The sequence below is a fragment of the Lampris incognitus genome, chromosome 1 (assembly GCF_029633865.1).
Source record: "Lampris incognitus isolate fLamInc1 chromosome 1, fLamInc1.hap2, whole genome shotgun sequence".
In the NCBI taxonomy this organism is placed as follows: domain Eukaryota; kingdom Metazoa; phylum Chordata; class Actinopteri; order Lampriformes; family Lampridae; genus Lampris; species Lampris incognitus.
In genome coordinates, this window is record NC_079211.1 from 144,361,524 (window position 1) to 144,382,442 (window position 20,919).

General features: G+C 47.6%; 1 protein-coding gene across 1 annotated transcript; it reads right to left on the reverse strand.

Moving 5' to 3' along the window:
* Nucleotides 1-758: 758 nt before the first annotated feature.
* On the reverse strand, nucleotides 759-17,213 carry ncs1b (neuronal calcium sensor 1b). Its single transcript, XM_056280563.1, has 9 exons — nucleotides 17,135-17,213; nucleotides 14,114-14,256; nucleotides 10,775-10,799; nucleotides 7,790-7,928; nucleotides 5,155-5,233; nucleotides 3,768-3,856; nucleotides 3,602-3,679; nucleotides 2,838-2,945; nucleotides 759-2,288 (listed from the first exon to the last, which is right to left on the reverse strand). Exons 2-8 carry the CDS (start codon nucleotides 14,175-14,177, stop codon nucleotides 2,847-2,849), a joined length of 573 nt encoding a protein of 190 aa, XP_056136538.1. The 5' UTR covers nucleotides 14,178-14,256; nucleotides 17,135-17,213; the 3' UTR covers nucleotides 759-2,288; nucleotides 2,838-2,846.
* Nucleotides 17,214-20,919: the final 3,706 nt, after the last annotated feature.

The following is a 20,919-nucleotide window of genomic DNA, read 5'->3' on the forward strand; positions in this document are numbered from 1 at the left end:
GCCCGCATACCGCGTGGAGTGATGGCACTTGGGCCGTCCGCTCCTGTTCGCCAGATCTGGGCCAGAACCGAGCCGTAGCAAAGTGCCACATATTTGCCAAAGGTGGCCCGTATTTGTTTTGGGATATTTGGGCCATGTTCACCATTTACCACCCGGGCCACATCCAGATGACATGTTGCCCAGAGCACCGCATCTTTGCCAAAAAAGGGCCCACATTTGATTTGGCATATCTGGGCCATATTTGCTGCTATACATGTGGGCCACTTCAGGCTCACATCCATTTTGTCAGGGCCAGAAGAAGGCCGCCGGTGCCGCATTGTTGCCCGAAGTGGCCCACATCCGGGTGCTATCGGGGAATGTTGCGGATCGAGCCTTAAAGTCCAAGCAGTGTGTGGTGCAAAGCAATCAAAAGAAACAGAACCGTCAAACCATAGCGGCACTAAAACCCTCAGGTGTGTGGACCCTTTGCAACAGGTTAAATGAAAAGCTGTCAAGTGGGTGCACACTGTTATCGGGTGCCGTGTGACGCGCACCCAACCGGGATGGGAATGAAGAGTAAAGCAGAGCTGAGCGGGCGGACGGATAGGCCTGCAGAACAGAGAGACCCGGTAACTTCTTTTCATCAAGACGCCGGGGCCCTCGGAGAGAGATACCCCATCCCTGTGACGGTCAGCGCCGTGCCAGAACATTCAGCCTACACGCTTCATTGGTCTTCATACAAGCGTAATACAGTGCAGAGGTCACACAGGAGAGTCGTTTGGAGATTCTGTATTTGCAAAGAATGAAACACAAACCGAAGCTTAGCGTTACATTGCAACACTGCAGTGCAACACTGTAACAACAGTTACAAAGCATTGGGTTGAGCGCCGTCACTGATTACTTTGCGTTGATTAGCGCTGTAGGTAGTTTATCATTTTGCAAACGTATACCGGAGCTGTCGTCATTTTCCACTTCCACAAAACGACCGGGAGAGAATTACAAACTGAGGTGTACAAACGGAACAAAAAACAATAAATAAAACTGGTTCCTTTCGACTTGCAATGCGGAGTTAAAGGCGACCTTGTTTTGAAAAGTTAGCCACATAAATGCATTAGTCTGTGCTCTTATAGTAAGGTAAAGGACACGCGTCTCTTAGTAGATCGCCGTCGGCGTAAGGCTAAATTCAGTGAAGCGGGTGAAACATCTCGATGCTTAGACTGAAACAACCTGAGCCTCCGTCACAACACGCACAAAGGACGGTTGCAACCGCGTGGCTCGCAAAAGCTTTACAAGCAGAACCGATGCCTGTTTGTGCCCCGGTGACCGGTGCTCTGTGTGCAGGGGGCTGCAGCAAAAGGCCCTCGAAACAGATAAGGAGCCTCGTGGCAAGGGCCCGCTGTGGGGGTTCGTGGTGTTGCTTGGTGGTGGCCGTTCAGGACGGGGTTGTGCGACATCGGGGCACGTTAGAAACCGGCGTGAACTGGGGAGGGAAAGCACGACAGGACGAAGTGGTCGCCAACATGCCCTCACAAAACGCCTTCAACGTCCTTCTTTGAACAAAACGGGTCATTTTTCTCAAGGAAAAGAAAAAAACAAACACAAGGGGGACAGAGTGATGATAATACTGAAATACAGAATGCAATACACGTTTGGATGAAAAACAAAAACTGCAAACTTCATCCCATTCTTATGAACAATCACAAATGAAGCGAAGCAGAAAAGAAAACATCACCATCGTATTTACATTGTACAATTTACACGATACGGCTTTCAAACTCGCAAGTTAGTCTGCACAACCTCAGCAGACGGTGCATTACCCCAGATGCCCCCCCAACTCCAGCGTCCCTCCGAGGGAGGACGCGGCAGCGCGGCACAGTTCTGATCAGTCCACACACATCTCCAGGGTGACGCGAAACAAACATACGACACCACCTCTGCGGGAGTCCTTTATGAGCGTCTGTGTGATGTTGCCGCGCCACCTTTCTTTGCACAAACGCTCTCACGTAGTCCACAACACTTAACGGTGTACGCAGTGCCACATAGTTTAGAAGCATGGATACAGAGACTCGGGAGTTGGCCGACGGGGTTCGACTCTCCTCGACATCAGAGGATACAGACTTGTTCACAATTCTCGGTAGAAATGTAGATTTGCAGTTGCTGACACTGAATGCTGCATGGGAGTGCGATAAAACCCGGCTAGAGGCGATCCATCTCCTGGTGAGCAGTTATGTTGGAGGCTTCGGCCCATTACAGCTGTGATGGCACTGGACTGGAATATTACAGGGTTGAAGATGCGGAGCCGGAACCATCTGAGAAATTGCCATTTTGGTCAATAAGCAGAATTGATTGTGCAGAGTTATCTAACAAAGCCTGTGCATGTCAATAGCATTGCTAACCTTTATAAACACAAAATAGTTCTTATTTCATTGGGTTTTTTTTTCTAAAGCTACATACGAAACAGTGCTACCACATTATTAAAGCGTGTCTTCACGAGCTCCCCGCTGAGCCGGCCACATGTTGAGCAGGATGTCAGCAACACATAGCAGCGGGCAGCGTATTGAATTAAGTGATGGGAGGAGAAAAGCTGGTTCTCGCTTTACTGAGCAATGCAAACTGTTTGATTGCCAGCGATCAAGTAGGAAGTTTGAATAATTCATAAGGACAAGCTGGGAGCAGACAATGGCGACGCCGCTTCTTTCTTTTTTTTCCCGGCCTCCGGCCTGAATTTCATTTCTTTTATTTCCCTCAGACACGTTAAGAGCCTATCAGTATTGTCTAGAATGAAAGCACGGCCTGGAATGGAACGAAATCAAAGCTGAGAATTACGCAGCGACTTGATCATTCGTATGCCAACTCACCTTGCATTCTTACACAAGTCCATCATAGAGAGACAAAGCCTGAACAATAGAGGGGTCTGCCTTTGAACCCTCCTGAAACTCCTGCAGGGTCAGCTTGCCATCGGAATTCTGGAACAGAAACAGGACACAGTGAAAGCGAGGCCTGATTGATTGGGATGCTTTTACAACGCATTGCCAGCAGGGGGCGAAAGGCTCTTGAGTAAACACCGTTTGGACTGACTGATGTAGTTCAATGAAGTTGGATAGCAGCCCCTCTCCTCTGCCAATACAAATGACTGAGCGCTGCTGTGCTGTACAGCTAGTCCAGTGGGTCGCTCTTGGCACCAGCGAGAATGTGGCTGACAAGCGCACCCGAGCAGGCTCCTTCTCATCTTTCACCAAAGCGAGGACGGAGGGAGGATCTGAGAGCTGAGGGAGTTGCCATTATCCCTGGGCAGCATTGGCGGTGGAGGAGTTTGTCTAGGATGTTTATAGACTGCGTGCGGCGTTAGTGACGCTGCACTGGGTACAGCTAACAGCTCTAGACTTTATAGTGCCTCTGCATCGGAAGCCCCAAGGGTGGCAACGAGGCACATTTAGTCCCCCTTCAACAGTCAAGTACAAGGACCCGTTACTGCACTCATATAAAAGCATCGCCTGAATTTGTAGCTTGTAAAGAGCCTTACAATCTGGAGAGCAACATCTGGTATGTGTGCGGCTTCTGTGTGTCATCAGTAATAGTACTTCAGTCCTTTGTATTTTATCATTAAGACATGAAAAAATACCTTGTCCATCATGGCAAAAATGCGGTCCACCCGCTTTTCTGGCGTATTCTCTTCTTCCGGCAACTCGACGGTGTTCCCCTGAGACATAATGCCACGGCTGAGTAGGCTGTTCCAATGACTGTAGGTAGGTATGAATGATAATGAGGAGATAATTGGTATAGCTTACCACCATCTGGTATATGGCATCTACGATGTTCAGCATCTCATCACGGGTGATGTAGCCGTCGTTATCAAGGTCATACAACTTAAAAGCCCCTGTGTAGAGAAAAACATTCAAAACAGGTGAGGTTTAACGGCACGGTACTGCTCGGGTGTTCAGTTTTGTTTGTTCCTAGGTGACTCCGTATTTCTACATCTCTTCATTTACGTCCCTTCTTAAAACGCACCTGTGAGCCTTTTATCTTCCCACACCATTTGTTTTGTTGTTTTAATTTTTTATTAAGTTTCATTACTGTGTTTTATTGCTTTGTTCCATTTGCTGTTTTGCCGATGGCGCTATTGTTCTCATTGTTGCTATGATTACACTTTCATGGTTCCTGGGGCCTCATGTATCAGTCGTTACTGTGGGCAAATCTGTTCTACACACGCATGGGGTTTTTTTTAGCCCTGAAGTTTGTCTCAGAGGCCGGTGTAGAACCTGGGTAACCCCTGGATTGAGACACCGGTTGGTTAACACCGATGTCTCTGCAGGCCTGGGTGCAAGAGGTAGACAACAGCTGTGAGGAGGAAGGAATTACAAATAACCATCATGCTTTACGGCCGGTCACACAAACGGCCGGTCACACAACCTTGAGGGCTCAAAAATTCCATGGGTGTGTACGCACAAATTTGCCCATAGTAACGACTGATACACGAGGCCCCTGGTGTTTTGTTGTTTTTATCCTATAAAGCACCTTGTAAACCTTGTTCTGGAAAGCTGCTATTATTATCATTATTATTATTATTATTATTATTATTATTATCATTACATTAAGTAGGTGAAAAAATCCTGTGACAACATCATTTAAAACAAATGAAAACTTTGTTCACTTTTATGACAGAGCGTATTAAGAGGGTGTCTCATCCCTGAAGGGGACCAGCACAAACTGCAGAGGCACTTTATCACTGAATTTTAGAAGAGACCAACTCAAACAATTACCTTAAACCATGTCCTGACCCGCTGTACCCACATGTGAGCGGCTGGAGGACATCAGGCCATCCTGTCATTAATCTAGTGGCCCGTCGCACAGGCAGCGTCATTTACCAAACTACATTAACAATCTGTTAGAGGGTCGACTAAACTCACAATCACACGCTGTCACAGACATTTTAGTTTGATCATAGGTTTTGCTACGGACCCCAAACATTAAACAAGTGACCCACATGTGGGGTCTTGACCCCCAAGGCTGTGAAATCCTGCAGTAGCTTGTCTAACAATCGTTTATTTGCTGTCCTCTAGGAGTCTGCCAATCCTCTTTGTCATGCAGTGCATAACAATCAACCTTAAATCCTGTTATTTGAGTGTCAAACTGCAACCGGGGGTCGGCGCCTAATGGGAGAGGTCGCCTCCTTACATCTGAGCTTCTCATCCAGGGTTCCCCGAGAGGTGACCGACAAGGCCTGGATGAACTCGGAGAACTCGATACGTCCGTCCTTTAGCGAGGCAAAAAGAGAGAACGTGAGTTAGAGGAAGGTCAGCGTCAGTGGCCCGGAGAGAGAGGGTGGGCATTTTACTTTACACTCGCTGTACTTTTGAAACACCTTGTTGTATCCTGCAAAAAAATGGGGTCAGACGCTGGCTCCGAGTCAGCTGCTATTTCTGCCCCTGCACCTGGCTCTCTCCTAAGGCAGAAATATGTCACCTTCAGTCATTAGTAAGATGGATGCTGCGGGCTCATACTTTGAAAGTTACAGCACACACACACACACACACAAGTATTGGAGGTAAAATGTCTCACAGGTTCTCGGCGATCGTGCACCATGAATAGACTTTGCCGCTGAAAGTCTTGCAAGGTTAAAAAAACCTTTCGTCCTGGCACATTTCTTTTCTCGCAGCTTTACTGGCATGCCACAGCATATCACAGCAGTAATACATTTCCAATTATCTTCCTGGAATTGTAGCCTGCAGCGCATGACTACGAGAGCGCCGTGAGGCCTCGTTCTGCGTAGCAAATAAAAACGTCTGCTGACACAGATAATGGTATATTAAAAATAAAACAGACAGGCACTACTTGTGAAAACAGACCGCTAATTTGGACTAACCAAGTTCGGAGCTCAGAGCATCAGTAAGACATACCCTTCGGCGAGAGCTTACCCCTTAAAACAGCAACGCCATCTGTATTGTGTGTCGAAGCAACAACTCATGCACCACTAGCAGCCCATGTAAGTGTACTATTTGGTAGTGACGCCATTATTGATCATCACAAAGGCTATCTCTGCATCCTACAATCCTCGTCACATGACCCGGACGCATCGAGTCCAGCGTAAGTCGCGGCTGCCTTGTTTCGGTAGGTGTACCAAATGCTTTTTATGGCCTCGGGGTAGGTTAGCTAAATCTCAGCCAGACACCTCACCGGCCCGGCAATGCAAAAGAGACGCTGCGTTGAGAATTCATCCTGATTACACAGGCCAGGAAAAACTACTGAGATCAATGGCGTCTCTAACTACAGGGTGGCGAACGCTAATGAAGGTCAGAGATAAACATCAGACAAAGGAGCGCTCTGATCTCCCTAACTCAAAGCCTCTTACCCCAAAATCAATAAACCCCTGGGAGGGGGGGGGGTCACTGGCCTGTCAGGAGATGTTCATCCGTAGCTTATCTTTTGAATCAAAAACGCTTGTGTTGTCCGTCGACTTGGGTGTGTTGCTCTGACACATCTAGCCGTCGAGCGTTACGCCTAGTTGAACCGTGCTACATCCTGCGATCCTGCTACCAAGAATATGCTTGCATAATAAAAGCGGGTCTCTTTCCAAAACAAGAGATCCGCCTTTTCCAAACCACGGCACTTTACAAAAATGGCTGCTGGCATGAAAGTATGGGTTGCTGCTGAATGAATGCATGAGTCATCTTGAGATCCTTCCAGCAAAATACTCGTGTAATAGAATTGCTTGTTTTTACAGTGAAACTGTCGATAATAAAGGGGACATTTTACTGCAAAATGGGGATGCAGCATTTTGAAGGAAAGTGGTCAAAAACATCATGAGTTACTATGGTGGTTGAAAAATATAGAAGCACTTTGTATATTAAAAAAAAAGAATCACACTTACGAAATGGTCACCCAAATGGACAAAAACAATAAACAATTGTGCAATGCAAAAGTGTATTCTTTTTTGGGGGGGGGATTTCCCCCCCCTTTCTCTCCCCAATTGTACCCGGGCAATTACCCCACTCTTCCGAGCTGTCCCAGTCTCTGCTCCACCCCCTCTGCCGATCCGGGGAGGGCTGCAGACTACCACATGCCTCCTCCCATACATGTGGAGTCGCCAGCTGCTTCTTTTCACCTGACAGTGAGGAGTTTCACCAGGGGGATGTGCCGCGTGGGAGGATCACGCTATTCCCCCCAGCCCCTCCGCAAACAGGTGCCCTGGCCGACTAGAGGAGGCGCTAGTGCAGCAACCAGGACACGTACCCACATCCAGATTCCCACCCGCAGACATAGCCAATTGTGTTTGTAGGCACGCCCGACGAAGCCGGGGGCAACAGGGGGATTCGAACCAGAGATCCCTGTGTTGGTAGGCAACGGAATCGACCGCCACGCCACCCGGATGCCCCTAAAAGTGTATTCTCAAGTTGGAAATGCTTAGATCCACAATTCCACAGTAAAACTGTAAATCAGACCTGACACAGCACTTCCAAATGCTACCACATTAGATTTGTTATAGTGAATAAGCTTTGAACTACATCCTCAACACAGTCCCATGCCTCTTCAAGTGGTTGGGGCAAAATGGCTTCAACCCCGTTGAAACCAAAAGGGCCAAAACAAATATTTGAAGCATTCAATGAGTAGAATGTCTATACTTATATAGAACAGCAATAGCATTGTGTATTTTTTTTCCCCCCACTGGCTGACCAGATATAAGGGGCTCTTGTTTCCCTGGACTGACTCGACCTCTAATTCAAAACCTATAGATAAACTCCACCCTCAAGGCTTTACTAACAGTCACTTCTTACATAAGTAATAGAAAAGATAAAAAAAAAAAAACAACAACCTTATTTTCATCAAAGACGTTGAAAACAAAGGAGGCAAACTTGGTGGGGTCTCCGAAGGGGAAGAATTGCTTGTAGATCTTCTGGAAGCCCACAGCATCGAGCTGCCCACTTGGACAATCCTTAATGAAGCCTTTGTACCTGAGAAAAACAACACAGTCCCCCGTGAAAACTGGTCAATCAACATCTTTTTTGTGCAAAAGCGTACAGAATCATGAAAGGACTGGAGATAAATTAGCGATAAATGATTCAGACTTCAGTCACTTGCTACCATGTCAGTGATCCGGTTTGAAAGAGCATGCCAGATCAAAAAAGTACAGTGCAGAGCTATTTGTCTTGTTATGAGATAAGACGATGGGCTTAATCCAATAGCAGGCGTGGAGAGTGTTTAACTCTAATCAAATTACTCTCCCGTCCTCTTTTGATAATATGCATAACTGATAGATGAGTCTGAGAGCTTCCTCTAGCCTCTGGAGATGACGTATCTAGAGAGTGACTTAACATCTCAGTTAGCCTAAATATAGAAGCGTTTCATAAGCAATTTCAAGCGCAGTCACTCAAAAGGTGGGCCATTTATTTTATTTTGTAAAGCTCGATAAAGAAACACCGCTTTAGAGTCCACTAACAACAAGACCTTGACGGTTCGAGGAGCAAGAAAGCGGCTGCTAGCCTAAACAAAACAGATAGAAAATAACCCTGGCCATAAGAAGTGCATTCTCTTCATCAATAACGAGAGCTGACAGTTGGTTGCACAACTTGCTCATCTTTGATTCAGTCAAGGTTGTTCAAAATGAAGCGAGACTGTAATTAAAGGAGAGCGAAGCCCAAGACAGATCTCTCACACTTTGGCTCCTCGTTCTAAAACTCTTTATTTTTAATCTGCCTCACAGATAATGAAGCCAGCCTCTTACTCAAAGAGATGGAGAGTGGCTCAGTGAAACGGCTAAGAAAGGTTCGGCGAGAGGAGACGAGAACCATGTAATCCTTACATTTGCATTATCTGGAGATATGCATGGAAATGAAAGCCTGGTCTTCTTCAATGCAGAATTCAATCTAACTGGTAGTTATAGTAAAGGATATACAATGCATATTGTAATGCAAAAGTCGACCCATTTCATCTGACTTTTTTTTAGATTTACCAGGCCTGCAGGTCACATTAATCTGTTTAGGATCTGAATTTAATTACATCTGTGACTGTGACAATATCTGACCCCACCTGCTTTTCCTTCCAGGGATAGTGAAAGTGTATTTTATCCTTTCTAACTCAAACGTCTAACCTAGGACACCCATAGACACCTGTGAAGCTGAGTAACGGATCATGTTTCATAAGTGGTGTTACAGATGCAGCACAGCAGTGTGGTGCAGAAACAACCTAAAAATGTTTACCAAGTATCAGCTAACTGCAGGCTTAACATCATTACTGTGATCACTATATTCATACTGACAAAGTAGATACGTGACAACGTGCGTCAGAACAAGTCAGGGAGCCATCTTGAAGATAAAGTATTTATTACTGGCAATGGCTTCTACAACTTGGCATCAACCCCCGTGGTTGCTGAAGTGTTGTGCAGTACGTTTCTCTTGCCCCTGCTTAACTGGCAGGAACATCACACAGCCTTGGCATTCTGTTATTGATTTCAAGTGAGCTCCAAGCATACTAATGATGTTCCCTCAGAGCAAAATTAGAATGAGGAGCAAATTTAATGCACAACACAGACATTTATCTAACCCTGCTAATTCTTGTGTGTCTGCGCCTGTGCTCTAATTACACACCATCTGGCATTACCCCTGGTAAAATTCTCCCTCATCCTCCCCACACTCAGCCGCGTTGATTGCTGCCAATCTTAAAGTGAAGGCTCATGCAAACACGGAGTGTTGGTGATCTGGCTGCACAGCCAGAGGGATATTCTACCCCAGTGCACCCAGGCAGCCCCTTGGACAGCACAGCTCTGAGGCTTTGGACCTGCCTATGCCCAGTGGTGTCTAATGCTGCCGCTGGTGCTGCTGCTCTGTGGCTGTGAACGTGACCTGGCTCCTTCCACTTTATAACCCTCTAACTGGGGGCATGAAGCGCTACGAGCTCACGAGGCACTGCTCTTTTCATGCATGCCGAATTAGGCTGTGAAAGGCAACCAAAGCTGGAGAATTGGAGTGTGAGTATGGAAGAATTATCACTTCATTACATGCTTCCTCCTCTATTGGCTTTTTTTCCCTTTCATTCACACAGAAACAACTAACAGCACAGTAGTGGATGGACCCGGGCTCAAGTCGTCAGGATGTATTGCCTCTCATCCACTCGCTTGTGACTGACAAAATGTACACTCAGAAATGCGAAACGGAAATTATTCCCCTCAGTGGCCCTGATTATGTGACCTGCTCTGGCCAGACAGACCAGCGTACGTGTTACAATAAGCGCAGGCTCAGAAAGGAAAGCGATGCTGCAACCACCCGGTGTGTCACACAGATTAATGGCGTCATTACGAATTTCACAGGTCAGATAAGTCATGGACAACCTTGCGGAGGCACTATCGCCGTGTGGTCATTAAGGGCCTTGGAGTAAAACGACCCTTTGCCCCCCCTCCATTCTTCTATTATCAGAAATACCACTTGCAAATTGCGCAGCAGAGAGGCTGTTGAGGAATGTATGATGGAACCGTTTTTTATCAGGCTTCAAAGTCACTCTGTCTTAGTATCATCAGGCTTCAAAGTCATTTCTATTTTCAGAGCTCGACTGTCTTCGGGGCAGTGCAACGCTGAAGACTGCTGGCTTCAAGTACAGTATCAAACCAACTTTAAATATTCTATACGTGGACTTCCGAAACAACATTTTTGGGCAGCAAATATCAAAAGTAGGTTTTGCAATTGGGTCAAGACAGGGTGCCCTGCTACTTGTGAGAGTCCTCTGTAACTACGCATAGCCTAAGCTATGACTGGCCTCACATCAGGAATGGAGAAATTATTGTGAAAAATGAATGACTGAGACTTACCACTGCTGCACCTCTTTCTCTGTAACTGTAAGAGAGGGAAAAGTGGCATCAGTAGAGAGAAAGAAAATGAACTTTTGGTGGCTTATAAAAAAAAAAAAGCAGCTTGCTACTCTTAGGTGCAAAAGTCCCAAGTAGTATAGCCATTGACCATTTTGACCTAATCCTGTTTTACACCCATCTTCACACTCAATCTAGACCAAAAACTGAGAAGCAGCTTTGATACGCAACTAGGGCAAAGACAATGACCTCATCTTTTCAAATTTAGATTTCCCCTATTCTGTGATAGTTTTACAGAGGATGAGTTAATAATTTATCTATGCCAGGGTACAAGTAGGGATAAAACACAGAAAAGAGGGTGAAAAGCCATGTGGCTGGTCAAGAAGATTAACAATAGACCATCCAGGGAGCAAGATGTGTTATCGTGCCCGCAAAAACATTATTATATACCAGCATCCAGTCGATCCCTTATGGATCTCCCTGGTCTCTTTACTCTCTCTCTCAAGTAACCAAAGCAATTTCCATCTTCTCAACCCCTGGGGTTACCGCTGAAAACACGAGCCTGAAACCAATTGCGTTAATTGAACCCGGTTGTCCCAGGGAAGATACTCCATGAACGCACATTACAGATCTAAGGATAAAAATCCATCATTACAACCCCTAGATGACCTAGGCTATAAAAAATGGCTTTGGTGACCACAAAATACAACAGCAGCCTAATTTATGATGTCTTCAGTATGTTACTGTGGGGTAACATAGTAACTAAGTGTGGGGTAGCGTAGTAGTAATGATCACTGTAAATGAAAATGTCATAATCTCAAGTTCAAGGCTTTTACTTGTCTTGAAAGTTTTACATGGAAAATTACAACTGCATCCAGCACCCACTGACAACAAAAAGAGAGAAACACACTATACTGGTCCGGTTCATCTGAGCAGAAATACATAGGCTATTAGGGTATTTACCCCCAGGCCTTGGACCAACTGAGCTATTTTACTCAATGCACTTCATAATACCTCGGATGTAGGGTAATAGCAGCACAATACAGTGGATATAAAAAAGGTTGTCAGGTCGGGCAGTCCATGTCGGCATACCTTTCAACCCCAATTTACTATGCTCGGCATTTCAATGCGAAACCCATTTTCTGACCCATTCCCAGGGCATAAATGTCAGGGTCAATCACACACTGTCGAAGCCAAGCGACCATTAAATCGGCCCCAAAAGTCAATGCAGATGAAAGATTGAGGCAATTTACCATGGCCATGATTTAATAAAGAAAAATTGTTACGCAACTACATTGGAGGCAACGGGCAGTCATGCAGTCAGGCCATGCAGGAGATAGCCAGGGCTACTTGAACATATCCAACTTTGTCACACCGAACTTCCTCAAGTGGCTCTAACAACTTACAAAATCAGCACACTAATACGTGGGCTTTGACTACATCCTGCAGGAATGTTAATAGGATTGTTGGACTTTCAATTTGATTCCCGACCAGTCACATTTCTGAGGCTCATTTAGTCTGGCTTCCAGTACAAGTTACACTCTTACCGCTTCCCAAACTGTTTTCGCTGTTTACGGGAAAATATAAGCTGGCCATTCATGGCTTAGCTTAGCTCGCTCTCTCTGGCTGACAAGCTCAATGCTGTAATGATTAACATCTTGGCTAATAATGAATGTCCTAAGCATTTTCCAAACCTATAAAAAGCATCCTCGGATTCTCTACCGCACAACCACCAAGGAAGTTAAATTACATCTGAGCTCACAGACAATTCTGAGAGGAACGGCTAAGCTTAACATGCCTGAAACTTTTTCCAGGCCTTGTTTAGTTGGCCATCAACAGAGGTTATTAATCACTGGGAAAAACTGAAGCTTAATGTACTTTTACCACCGCTTCAAACGACGCCACACATGGGCAGGCATTGACTAAGTCCCCAATCTGTCAACAACCAAAAGAAACCTTAGTGCAGACGAACCCTCTCATGAAGGAGGGAGAAAAGAGGCAACAAGATGAAGGGAGAGATGATAAGAGTCTCAAGAAAGCAAGAGCAGAATGAGGGAGAATGATCATGCAGGGAGAAAAAGCTTGGTGTCCCTCTAAGCAATGCTAACCAGATAAGATCCTAATTATACTATTCCATTCCCTGCTCAAAGGGGGCAATTAGGGGATAAAGAGAGGGAGAGAGGGAGAGAGGGAGCGAAAAAGAAAGCGAGAGAGGGGGAGAGAACGTGAAAGAGCATGAGAGAAAAAGGGAAGCGAAGGGGTGAGAGAAAAGGACGCAGCCCAGCCCAGCATGATAACCAATCTTCCCCCACAGCAATTTCGTGCTACAACAGCCTTCCTTGGTTCTGCCACGGAAGGACCCACCACACCAATAATGCTGTCATTACACAGGCACCGGCTGTCAGCTCCCCTCCACACCTGCACACGGCACTTCTCAAATGATAATTTTGTTTTTACAGTTTATGTTTTAGATTTAGGAATCTAGGCATGGGAGAGGCGCATTTTAGTTTTGGAAGGAAACAAACGATATACTCCAAGACAATGTGAAACGGACAAGTTCTTAACACAATCCATGTGTTGCATCAACAATGCAACGTGGTCCATGTGCTTCATTATCATGGTCTCCACCTTGCAATCAGGTTCATTCCCTCTCTCTGTCCCATCTTTATCGTAAGACTCTTCAGAATAATGGAGGACAGAGCAGAGATGCTGTGAATGCATTTGTGGCGAGTGGGGTGCGGTCGCACCTGTCGAGTCAGCTTAATTGGCTCAAAGCAGATTTGAATTCAGCTGCACCCCAACTCGCCAGAGCATTCCCGCAAAAGAGCTCTTTAAAGCCGAGGAACTAGAAATGAGATTGTAATTAATAGCGAGCCCGCAGCTTGATAATTGAAAAAAACTCTCTTATGAACCTCAATATTCATAGAGCACTTCAGCGTCAAATGAAGACGCTGATTACAACTTCTGCAAGACCGGAGCCAATCACAATTTGTTACACAGCACTGAAATGTAAATCAAACCGGCAGCCTATTCCAAGCTGACGTTTAGATCGTACCATGGGTCTGTGGATAAAAAGAAACTGGTATATAATCTCAACATATGAGAGCAGACAAGGCTATTTACTATTCTGTCTGTACGTGGAAGGGCAACAATAATGGTTTGGTAAATTGAATTTCAGGTAAAAAAATTTCATATTTTAGATATCATTAACATGATGTCTTCTATTTGTGGATGGAATGTTCCCTAAATAGCTCCCACCGTAACTGAAAAATAGGGTCTGAACAACATTTTCTTGATCTTATCTATAAGATATCTTCAAGGAAAAATCCAGAAGGTACTTACAGTACGTTTTCCTAGTCAACTCTTCCACCACCTCTGGCTTGAGCTTGCTGTTTGATTTACCCATGGTCTGCACCTCTCCTCCACACCTCCAAATCCAGCTTGGCACACAGCACCGGTTACTCCCTCCTCTCCAGACTGCTCTTCTGTCAAACACATACACAAACGCGTGCCAGTTTAGGCGCAAGGACAGCAAATTAGCATGATGAGAATGCCCTGAATTTTTTTTTCTACTTAGTGTTTTAAATTATTTTTTTATCTTCAGTTTTCCGGAAACAGGCAGAAGTCCAACTCAAGCCAAATACAGCTATCGTTCAAAGTAATTCCTCCCTGGATGTGGTCATGATCTGTTCAGTCTTCGGCCTCGATCTTCCTAAGGGCTAGGTCGAACCCCAGAGGCCCTACGAAGAGGAGCTAAGAGGTTGTTGATTCTGTTTGAGTGCCGAGTGCCTGTCCGTCTGTGTCTGTCTGCCTCTCCTCTCTTCGCAGCAGTCCACGGGGAAGAGCGGCGTTAGGGATGCGACGGTACCTTCGTCCTTGGATGTAGGAGTCTCTCAGTGGCTGGGTTGTGCACGCTCACCTCCTCGCAGTTATTCTGTTTTCACTCCTCCTTCATCCTCTTTTCTCCTCCTCTCACCCTCTCTCCCCCCCCCCACTGCTATCTCTATTGCTCCGGGTATCTCACTGTGGAGGAGAATCCTCCCTCTGACAGCTCCGATAAGGGGATGTGTAAACTAAAATACAATGAACAGAGCATCCCTAGGATGAACCCGCCCGCACTTTGCACTCACTCCGCTTCGACTCTAATCCCTGGAATTCATAGAGACATAATCACTTAAGGAGAGAGCAAGAGCGGGGTTTTGAGTAACAATTTATCAAAAGCCATAAGAAGAAGAACTATAAATCCAGTTTTAGATGCCAATTCAACGGCGGTAAAACAGATCTGGTCTACTTCCCAAAATAAGCGCGTGAGCCGTCTGCCCGTCTTACAGGCGGAGGGATTTAAAGAGTGACAGTTCTGTTTTTTTTCTCCCTCCATTCTGAGTCATAATTCTCCCTCCTTCCTGGCCTCACGGCAGCACCCCATGACAGTTTCATCTTCTCTGTCACAGCAGGCTGGAGGGGAGGAGTAATGGAGTTTCTGTGGCACAGGCTTGGTACCGGCACACCTTGACACACAACCACAGCGACTGCCCTAGCCACAAAACAGGGGGGGGGAGAGAACATGTACTAGGCACCTTCACTCCAAACGTCTGGTGTTTTCTCTTCCCGTGGCCAAGACTGTCCTCACGCAGGCCACTGTGGTAATCGGCATTTTGTGACGGCTCAGCTCTGAGGTCCTGGCTATAGTTCAGATGCTGGAGGGGAGGAGTAATGGAGTTTCTGTGGCACAGGCTTGGTGCCGGCACACCTTGACACACAACCACAGCGACTGCCCTAGCCACAAAACAGGGGGGGGACATGTACTAGGCACCTTCACTCCAAACGTCTGGTGTTTTCTCCTCCCGTGGCCAAGACTGTCCTCACGCAGGCCACTGTAGTAATCGGCATTTTGTGACGGCTCAGCTCTGAGGTCCTGGATATAGTTCAGATGCTGGAGGGGAGGAGTAATGGAGTTTCTGTGGCACAGGCTTGGTGCCGGCACACCTTGACACACAACCACAGCGACTGCCCTAGCCACAAAACAGGGGTGGGGGGGGGAGAGAGAACATGTACTAGGCACCTTCACTCCAAACGTCTGGTGTTTTCTCTTCCCATGGCCAAGACTGTCCTCACACAGGCCACTGTGGTAATCGGCATTTTGTGACGGCTCAGCTCTGAGGTCCTGGATATAGTTCAGATGCTGGAGGGGAGGAGTAATGGAGTTTCTGTGGCACAGGCTTGGTGCCGGCACACCTTGACACACAACCACAGCGACTGCCCTAGCCACAAAACAGGGGTGGTGGGGGGGGGGAGAACATGTACTAGGCACCTTCACTCCAAACGTCTGGTGTTTTCTCCTCCCGTGGCCAAGACTGTCCTCACGCAGGCCACTGTGGTAATCGGCATTTTGTGACGGCTCAGCTCTGAGGTCCTGGCTATAGTTCAGATGCTGGAGGGGAGGAGTAATGGAGTTTCTGTGGCACAGGCTTGGTGCCGGCACACCTTGACACACAACCACAGCGACTGCCCTAGCCACAAAACAGGGGTGGTGGGGGGGGGGAGAACATGTACTAGGCACCTTCACTCCAAACGTCTGGTGTTTTCTCTTCCCGTGGCCAAGACTGTCCTCACGCAGGCCACTGTGGTAATCGGCATTTTGTGACGGTCCAGCTCTGAGGTCCTGGCTATGGTTCAGATGCTGGAGGGGAGGGAAGGAGACACAGAGCAGTTATAACAAGCGCAGTACTACCGTGCCCTCCCGTTCCTGAGCCGCGTTCTTCACTTAAGACCACAGCCAGCGTGAGCACTTGAATGGGAAAAGACTGAACAGACGAACATGACTTTTGACCGTCCGCCGCGGCCAGAAGGCAAGGGAGGAGGTGGGGCAGCCGAGGCGCCGCTACTACCCACGGCCGTATTAACGACGCATTCTCTCGGCTGGGGGGGGGAGACGTCTTCACTCCTGCGTCTCCCCTCAACCCGTGAGCGCGTTCGGCTCAGCTGGAAACAGCCGACGGCCGCGGAGAGAAGTTGCCGGCAGAAACGCGTCTTATCTCACTTTTGTTTGTTTGTTGCTCGAACAACGGCAGCGGCTCTTTTGTTCGGCGTCCCCGCGTCCGCTTCAGGTACCCGCTGCGCCGCAGCGGCAGGTGGGACGTTAGCGACCGCGGCGGCGCCATGGCAACAGCACGGGCTCTTTGCGCGGCGGCGCGGCGTTGGCAACCGCGCGGGTCGCTACGGTCAGCGGAGGTCTGGAGCTGGTTCCGGTGCGGAAATCGGTCTTTGCGTTCGGAAAACAAACCCACCCCCCTCAAAAAAAAAAATAAAAAATAAAAACAAAGCAAACCCGTCCACGTTTCGGGATCAACAGTAGCCGTTTACCTCTTCTCCTAGCGGAGAGGAAGTCGCCGTCCCGTCTTCGGCAGGAGCTCGCCGGCTGCACGTCCGCCCGACCCGCCCGCTGAGCGCCGCCTCCGCCAGAACGGCTTCCTGCCGCCGCCGCCGCCGCCGCCGCCGCTCCGGTGACGTCGCGGGCTTGAACTTGCTTCCAGATGAGATTGGCGTCGTTCAGTCACCCCCCCCATATCCCCCTCTCCCCCCTCCCATCCTGATCTTCGGTCTTTTTGAGAATACGCTTCCTTTCTATTTCCCCAAAAAAAAAACAACCGGAAAATGGCTTGCGTTGCTATTGGTTACCACGACTCAGTTCACCCTCTTTCATCCCATCGTGCGTATTTTACCCCGGGCTGCTGCTGAGCATCTCGCAAAAGCCGATGTTATTTGTCTATATTCAGGTAGTTTTACAGGATGTTTCACAATGAAACACTTTCAGTCGAAATAAGAATTAGAGGAGGGGGGGAAAGTTTGTTTATGCCTTTTTCTTTCTTTTTTTTTGTGGCCCTCTCCTCAGACTAAGTGACGGACCGGGCTTGCAAAAAAAAAAAATCAATTACAAATTTCCAACCGAGTCACTCCCAGGCCTCACGTGCAGGTGAAGAAGATGACGAGGAGGCAGCGAGTCGAATCTGATTACAAACCCTACCGACACCCAGGGGGGTGAATCGGGGGGTGGGGGGGGTGGGGTGGGGGGGAGGGCACGGGAGTATAAAAACACTGTGCATATTTATGTTGACAGGTAAACGGGCAGAAGTGCTGGAACACGCCGACGTTCGAGTCTCCTCCATTAGAGTCACACCGAGGAGCTCTGAGGGGACTCCGCCTGACTCCCGGTCTGCTCCCCCCACCCATCGCTATTAGACCCATTCACGGCTTGCCAATTAAAATTCTCATCCCGTCATGCACTTAAACGCAAGTCAGCAGGATGCCAACGGACGTCCAGTCATAGGATTTGTCCGTTAACAAGTGCTGCACTGTAACCCTATAGGCTGCAAGGAATCTCTCCACCCATTCATGAGAGGAGGGGGAGGGGGAGGGGAGGTGAGGGGGGGGGGAGAGTACATATCGGGCATCTATAAATGTAGTCTTCGTATTCTGTGGCCTTTTCTGCAGCCCCTCGCTGCAGCCAACTGCTGATGGGGTGCTGTGCAGGAATAGACCGAGCACGGGAGCACGAGGCCAAGTCAGAAATGTGGAGTAAACAGAAGATTTTTCGCGTGATTTCAAGAACATTGGTTGGTCTGAAAACCTTTTTTCTTCTTCTTCTTCTGCACCTGGTAGAACTGGAGCGTGTGGCGTGTGGCTTAGTTCTTCAGCAGCTGGCACAGAAATCAGCAAAATGTGGCCACAGCGCTTAACAGATGAATGGGGGGGGGGGGAATGCAAAATCTGTCCCGTTGAGGGCAAAATCACTGTAATTTAACGCAAAACAGTGTCGTTGGAGGAAATTACACTTTCGTCCCTGTATTGTTGGTTTTCTGGGCTATTTTCATGGCACAGGCCCACCTTAACAACCCGTTTCATGAAAGAGAGGCATTATCTTGACAAATCAACATACAAGGTCAATGCTAACGAAGTAATCCCCCCATCTCTCTCTCTCTCTCTCTCTCTCTCTCTCTCTCTCTCTCTCTCTCTCCCCCTCTCTCTCTCTAGCCCTAGTCTCTCATACAGGCACAAATTACAGAAGGCCCTGCCTGTGAATAATTATTTTTCCAATTTGCCAGTCAGCACACAGCATTACTAATTCCCTCTTGTTGTCCCTCTACCACTGCGATAGACTCGCATATGGTCCAAAGCTGTACTGCTACCACCGGATCAATGCTGCATTAGTTCAGCTAACACTCAGCTCATACACACAAAGCTGCAAGAAATATTGCAAAGATTCCCCTTCATGGGGCTTTTTTTTTTGTGGTTTGATTCTTCGTATTACAACTTGACAAGAGTGTCCCTAAAACAAACACATCCGATAAAAACCGAGCGAATCTGAGCATTTAAACGGCGAAACGAAGACTAAGCGTGGGAAGCAGAGGGATTTGATCCTTGACTTTTGGTTCTACTTGTGGCAGCTCTGTGTCTGGCAGGCCACACGCGTCAACTGCTCAAATAATACTCTTTTTTTCCACATGGATCCAACGAGATTGCACAGAAAGAAATAACCGTTGTGGCTGGCATTGGTTTTTTACAATCCACACATTATAAAAATGCCAAAGAGATTAAGCGATATGAAAAGTAAGTTGCGCTTTCAGGGTTTCCGGGTCCGTGGATGGTCTGCACCTGTGTGACAGATGGGGGGGGAGGGGGGAGTAAATAAGGGCAGACGATGAATGGGGACCACTTTATGGTCAAGTCAAATCCCCTCCACATAAATGTATCACCATATGTCAAGATAAACTGACTTTAAAACAACACTTTCATGGCTTGCCTCACATGTTTGCACACGGTTCGTGGGCCTACGACTCGTTATAAAAACACGAGGAAGCGTCTCAGACGTTGCTCTGACCGGTTGACAAATAAATCTGCGACGCGAGGACCGTTTCCTTTAAAAGCCCTGACACCGACGTTTAAGAGTGTCGGTCGGGGCAAATGTCTGTGCGAGAATATCATGCAAAAGGCACGCTAGTTAACCGTGATTAACTTCAGCCCGAGAAGAACTTTCTCCCCCCGCAGCCATCGCAACCTAACAACATGTTTTGTGAGAGGGAAAGGGGAAGTATCTTTTGGACCCACTTGAGTATCCCATATGTCTCTATGTATAATTCAGAGAATCATGAATACACAATCCCTGGCCTCCTGGTCACGGAAATGGGTATGAGGATCCAAACGACACTTTCCCCCCCAGTCTGTTGTGCTCTGCAAATCCAGCGGGGCACCGAGGTTTTAGTACAGCAGAGATGCTGGTTTAATGCATGAGACACCCAGCTGTTAATTCGGACTGACAACGGCCAGATATCTGGCAGACTAATGGCAGATGGGCCTTGAATCCCAGCTTTATGGAGATAAATTATACGCCCCCAGGAAGGACTGGATGGAGAGAAACAGAGAGAAAGCAGGAAGGGGAGGAGGAGGGGGATGACCAATATCCCCAACACAGTTTTACAACTTTGAAATGTCTACGTGAAAACAACACAACAGCTTGGCTGTTTGACTTATCATTTCTGCAAGTGTTGATGGGGAGCAGGAGGGGGCATCTTCTACGAGGGGCTTGTGTATTCTTTCCTAGGACAGCGAACCAGATTCTTTGAGACGGTCCAGAAACTAGGCCAGTGACGTACCCACAGCCAAACACTCTAAAGGAGGTCCTGAGCTCTATCAGGCCGGGCATGTTTACCCATCTTCAAGGGTACAGATAGCGCTCGTGCTAAAGAGCAGACAACTAATGGGGTGGGGGTGTCCAATTATGTTTCGCTCTCCAAATTATAAACAAAATACTCTCTAGAGAGAAACGAGACCCTCTCTCGTCTGACCCAGTTTGGGGGGAACAATTACCGCTAACCTACGGCCCACAAGACACAACGGAAGCCAGCTTCGCCTCTGGCTCCATTATCGTGGCTTTTACCGAGTCACGTGGGTCCGCTGCGCCTTAAAAAGCTCAGAACCGAGGCTGCAGGTCCTGCTTCTGGGAGGGTACACTTAAGCGTGGGGAGAGTAGGCCGCCACACTTCCGCTCCCTCCCAGTTTTTCGTTTTTGCAACGTGAGCAACAGGGGCACAGCAAAAACCGGATCACTTCCGCCCTCTAGCGGCCGATGATGACAACGACACGACACGCAA